The sequence below is a fragment of the Otolemur garnettii genome, unplaced genomic scaffold (genome assembly GCF_000181295.1).
Source record: "Otolemur garnettii isolate 467f Iridium unplaced genomic scaffold, OtoGar3 scaffold00900, whole genome shotgun sequence".
Lineage (NCBI taxonomy): Eukaryota > Metazoa > Chordata > Mammalia > Primates > Galagidae > Otolemur > Otolemur garnettii.
Genome location: NW_003853295.1, coordinates 3,367 through 8,435, shown reverse-complemented (window position 1 = coordinate 8,435; position 5,069 = coordinate 3,367). Strand labels below are relative to the sequence as shown.

The 5,069-nt window shown below is 45.4% G+C and overlaps 1 protein-coding gene across 1 annotated transcript; it reads left to right on the top strand.

Annotated features, from left to right (window-relative positions):
- The first annotated feature begins 31 nt into the window (after nucleotides 1-31).
- On the top strand, nucleotides 32-4,018 carry LOC100963816 (protein FAM156A/FAM156B-like). The gene has a single exon (XM_012814044.2). The coding sequence runs from the start codon at nucleotides 2,520-2,522 to the stop codon at nucleotides 3,159-3,161; it is 642 nt and encodes a 213-aa protein (XP_012669498.1). The 5' UTR covers nucleotides 32-2,519; the 3' UTR covers nucleotides 3,162-4,018.
- The last annotated feature ends 1,051 nt before the right edge of the window (nucleotides 4,019-5,069 follow it).

Sequence of the window (5,069 nt, the reverse complement as noted above, 5' to 3'; positions counted from 1 at the left end):
CCCATTTTTCCCTTGCATGGATCATGCTTTCTGTGACATGTCAAAGACTTGCCTTTCCTCAGCTCACAAAGATATTCTCCCACAGTTGGTTTCTTCTGAATGTCGTGAGATTGTACCTTTGGCGTGTGCATCTCTGAACCCTTTTCAGTTAACTGCCTGTAAATGTTGAGGTTCAGGTTCGTGTTTTTCCACTTGGACATGCAATGCCGTTTATCAGAAAGATCATCCTTTCTCCACTGAACTTCCCTTGGCATCCCTGTCAAGACTCATGTGGCCATATTTGCGTGGGTGTATTTATGGACTCTCTATATTCTTCCATTGATCTGTGTGTCTACCCTTTTCTAGGACAGGAGTCCTGAGTACTGCAGCTTTATAGCAAGTCTAAAAATTGGATAGTGAGATTTCCCCAAATCTTTTCATCTTTTTGAAAAATTGAAATTTCCACATGAATTGAAGAATCAGCTTGTTAATATGTATATAGATTTCCATCAAGGATTTCAATCGGCCAGTGCATTAATTCTACACATACAAGGCAAGTTGAGCATAATTGAATTTTTTCCTTGTTGAATTTTTCAATCCATGAACACATTGTTGCTCTCCATTTAACTAGGTCCTCTCTGCTTTCCTTCTTTAGCATTGTATACTCATCAGCATACAGATTCTGTGAATATTTTCTTAGTTTTATATGTAACTATTCCAGTGCATTTGTGACTATTACAGTGTTGTTTCTTAAATTTAGGTTTCCAGTTGCTCATATGATTGTTCTCTGTGTGTTGAATTTGTCTTCTGTGTCTTTGTAACCTCACTTGTTCCCTCCAGGAGTTTGGGACAGATACATTGGAGTGTTCCGCGTAGAGGATCATGTGATCTACGAAAGGGTCATTTTTACTTCTTCTCTTCTCCTTTGTGTGCCGTTTGCTCTTCTGGCATTATTGCCCTGTCTGGGGACTCCAACATGAAGTTGAATAGTCACGGGGAGAGTGGCCATCCTTGCTTTGTTCCCAACCTCAGGGAGAAAGCATTCGGTCTTTGACCATTAAGTGGAGTGTCAGTTGTAGGTTTTTCTGTACATGCCCTATGTCAGATTTTGGAAGCTGTCTTCTACTCTTTATGTGCTAGAGTTTCTATATAATCAGTGGACTTTGAATCTTGTCAAATGGCTTTTCTGCACATGCTGATGTGATCCTGTCATTTTCCTTCTTCATCTGATCGCTCAATCTGTGGATTATGTTGGTTGATTTTCAGTTATTGAAGGAATATCCGTTGTGTTCTTGTTATAAAATGTCCTCGATCACAGTTTACATGTATTATTATTTTCATTTATTGCTAGATTTGAGCTGCTATTTTGTTGTTGAAGAAGAATTTTGTGCCTGGTCTGTAGTTTTCTTGGTATCGGTATTGTGCTAGCCTCACAACATCAGTTGGAAGTGTTCCCTCTGCCTTGTTTTCTGGAAGAAATTGTACAGAATTAGTGTTATTGCTCCCTTTAACATTTGTCAGGGATCTTTTTGCAAAGGTTTTTACCTACAAACTCAGTTTCTTTAAGAGACACAGGACTGAGCATGCAGTTTGATGTTTGAACTACATCTTGTGTGAGTTTCAGTAGCTCATGGTTTTCCAGTAAGGGGTCCATTTCACCTAATGTGTAGAATTTATAGAGTTGTTTGCAGGATTAAGACGTTGTCCCTTTTATGTTTTCTGGGTCTGTAGTGAAATCTCTTTTTTGATTCCTGGTATTGGTAACTTGTTGCTTCTCTCTGTTTTTCCCTGTCAGTGTTGCTACAGATTCATCAATCATATTGATCATTTCAAAGAACCAGCTTTTGGCTTAAGTGAAGTTACCTATTTTGTATCTGTTTGGAATTTCCTGGTTTTATTTTGCTCCTATATTTTTAGGAAAATAAACTCTCACTTACATGCATTGGGAGTTGTGAAATGATTTCCATAGCATGAGCAGCCTTTTCGACTAGATGTAAAATCAGTGCTCACAAAGGGGAAAATCCAAAAGAATGTAGCCCTGGGGTACGACATTCAGGGCAAGTCTACTTTATGAAAGGAGATGAATGCTTGTGAGAAGGGCACGTGCTAGTCACGCATTGATTGTTTTTAAAATTACGCTTGAGGATGGGTTGGAAAGTGTCAGCAAGGAATTGACATTGCTGAATGCACTGCACCCTTTTGTATTCCCGGTGACAGGGATGCAATGATCGGTATCATTTCTAACACCTTTCCTGTATGCCATCCATATTCTAAGCTCTTGAGATATATTATCTCGGTTAATCCTCAGAAGACTAGGTAGTGGGTCTCCTGATTGTCCGCCTTTTACACCCAGGAAGTGGAAGGACAGAGAGGTTAAGTGAGGTGAATAATGACAGCTTTCCTTTCTTCTCTTATTACTCTTTGTTTCAGACTGTCCACACACCTTCCTCGCTACCTTTGGGGTGTTTGAAAACCTCTAGCCTCACCTTCCTTTCCAGACACAAGGGCTAAGCGGAGCTTCCAGCTCAGACTAGACCTCCATGGATCCACTCCAGAAATGGAGTCCAGTGTTGACCTCGGAATCTTCTCAGCTGACAGCTGCAGAGACTTTGCAGGAGGGCACAGCAGCTTCTCGGCCTTCCTCCTCGGAGCAGCTAATGATGGGTCTGGGTAACCCACGCCCCAGTCCCGGCACCAGCCACCCTGCGCCTCTGCCAGAGGGGCTGCTCCAACAGCGGTACCGAGAGGAGAAGAGCCTGCAAGAGAGGCGGTGGGAAAGGCTGGCATTCCCTCAGAGGAAGAAAGCATTCCTGGGGCACCTGAGGCGGAGACACCGCGACCACATGGCACCTTACCCGGTTGAGAGGGAATCCAGGATCTCTCCCTCAGGGAACAGAGATCAGAATCGATTCCGATGTGAGTGTCGATACTGCCAGAGCCATAGGCCAACTCTTTCTGGGATCCCTGGGGAGAGAAGCGGGGCCCCCCCTGCTTCCTCCTGGGAGACGCTAGTGCAGGGCCTCAGTGGTCTGACCCTCAGCCTGGGTAGTAGCCAGCCCGGCCTTCTGCCAGAAGGGGCACTCCAGCAGCAGGAGAGAGAGGAGAAGTGCCAACTGGAGAGGCAGCAGGAGAGCAAAAGAGTGTTCCAGAGGCTGCTCAAACAGTGGTTAGAAGAATACTGAGATGCTTGTCATCACACTACGGAGGTCGGAAGGGGTTCAGACATAGATGCAGTGTTGCCAGCTCCTGGGCGTGGGACCAGACAGTAAGCTCTAGTTGGAGGATACCGAGACCTGTGTCATGACTGGAATCCTCCCAGCACGATGCTGGAAGGAAGTTCCTACTCTCTTGTGCCTGTCATTCCTGGATCGCTGTGAGGCATTCTGTGACAAGGGGAACTGCATACCAATGGTCCTCACCTCATCTCATGTGGCTCCTGTGGTGCATGTTGTCACTTTCCCACCCTGGATCGCCATCTTTCCTCTCTACCTTGTTGTCAGTAAGAGATAAAATGTCTGTGTAGTGTGATTGCCTTGTTGCTGTCTCTTGTTGCTGTGCTTTTGTGCCATTTAACTGACTGCCTCCCAGAAGCAACGCTAAGTCTGTTGAAATGCAGTGTGCTACCCTGAGGTCCAGTTTCAAGTACCAGAAGCTAAACAAGTGTGGGAAAGGGATGTGGAAAAGAGAACTTGATGGTTCACCATTGTACTGTTTGTGTAAACTATTATGAATATGATAAGCTAAATGTAAGTAAATGTTTCCCTGCTCTTTAACAATCGAGTAGTATTCCCCCTCGAAGGAATTCCTGATGGGGTACCTCATCGTCAATGCCAAATAAATGTATGTATGAAAGAAAGTGACTGTAGAATTCAGGTTTGTTTATCAGCGGTGGCTTGTTTCCTGTCAGATCTGAGAACACTACCTTGAAATCCCCAGTAGCGGCTCAGAGCTCACCAAGAGGAGCTCAGCCCTGTGGAGATGCAAAACAGGGGAGTAGGGGGTGCACTAGAGAATACAGTCCAGTCGCTGCCCGAGGCCCTGTGGCGAGACCCGCATCTAGACCAGCCAGGCAGTGCAAATGGAAGAGAGTCTTCCTGCCCACAGGAGACGTGGAAGCAGAGCCTGCTGTTCACTGCTGTTCACTGTGGGAGCCCTGGCCCATTGGTATTGATGCCCTGGCTTAAGGGATCCAGGGACCATTCCCTATTGTCTGGTGTGCCTGGGTGGAGGACCACAAATAGCGGTTTTGTACCTGCTTTGTGAGAACCAGAGCATCCTTGACTTATTTCAAAATCGTATTGGCATTCAGACACGTGTCTTTTAATTTCAAGGGACACCATTGATTAAATCTACCTTTTTCGCCCCTACAGAATCCTGAGATGTGTACCCAGCAAGTGACCGTGCGATTCTCCTGAACTGAAAGCAAATTCTGCTTTGTGTCAGTCTGTGTTTTTAGGTAGCCCCCAGAGCTGTGTTGCCACAAAAAAATCGCATCTCCTGCTGACAGAAAGGGCTTGAAAACAGGTATGAGTCTCAGATTTTGAACTTGGGATCTCATCATAGAGCTTGACCGTTAAACTGACCCTGCCAGGATTTCCCTCCTAGCTCCAGGGTGAAGGTAATTAAAGTAGGGCTTTTCTTTCTTGAAGCTCAAAGGCCTAAATTCAGATCTGTGAATCAGGGGAGCGTTTGGAAGGCATAGTAACATGGCATTGCACTTAGGCTGATGTCTGCTAGGTTTCTGTGGGTGTTTTTTAATGTTAGCTCATTTTGTCAGTCCTGTTTTATGAATTCGAAAAGCAGAGTGTAGAGAGGTAGGGAACTTGCCCAAGGTCACACAGGCAATAAGAGGTGGAACTGGCATGCAAAGCTAAGCAGGCTGGATTCACAGCTAGCTCCCTCAACTGGATTACCTCCATCAGGGCTAGGGGTGAAGGACGAAAAGTGCCAGGGGCTCTAGTGGACCTCTCATAGCTGGTAATGCCCCGTCTTGATAAGATGCATTGTTGAATCCCCACCAGAATGCAGTGGGGCTGGTATAATTATCCCTATGCGGAGAGTTCCTGGAGGTCATAAAGTGTTGCCCAGAG

Coding starts and splice junctions, on each gene's coding strand:
- LOC100963816 (XM_012814044.2), top strand. CDS start 2,520: ATGGATCCACTCCAGAAATGGAGTCCAGTGTTGACCTCGGAATCTTCT.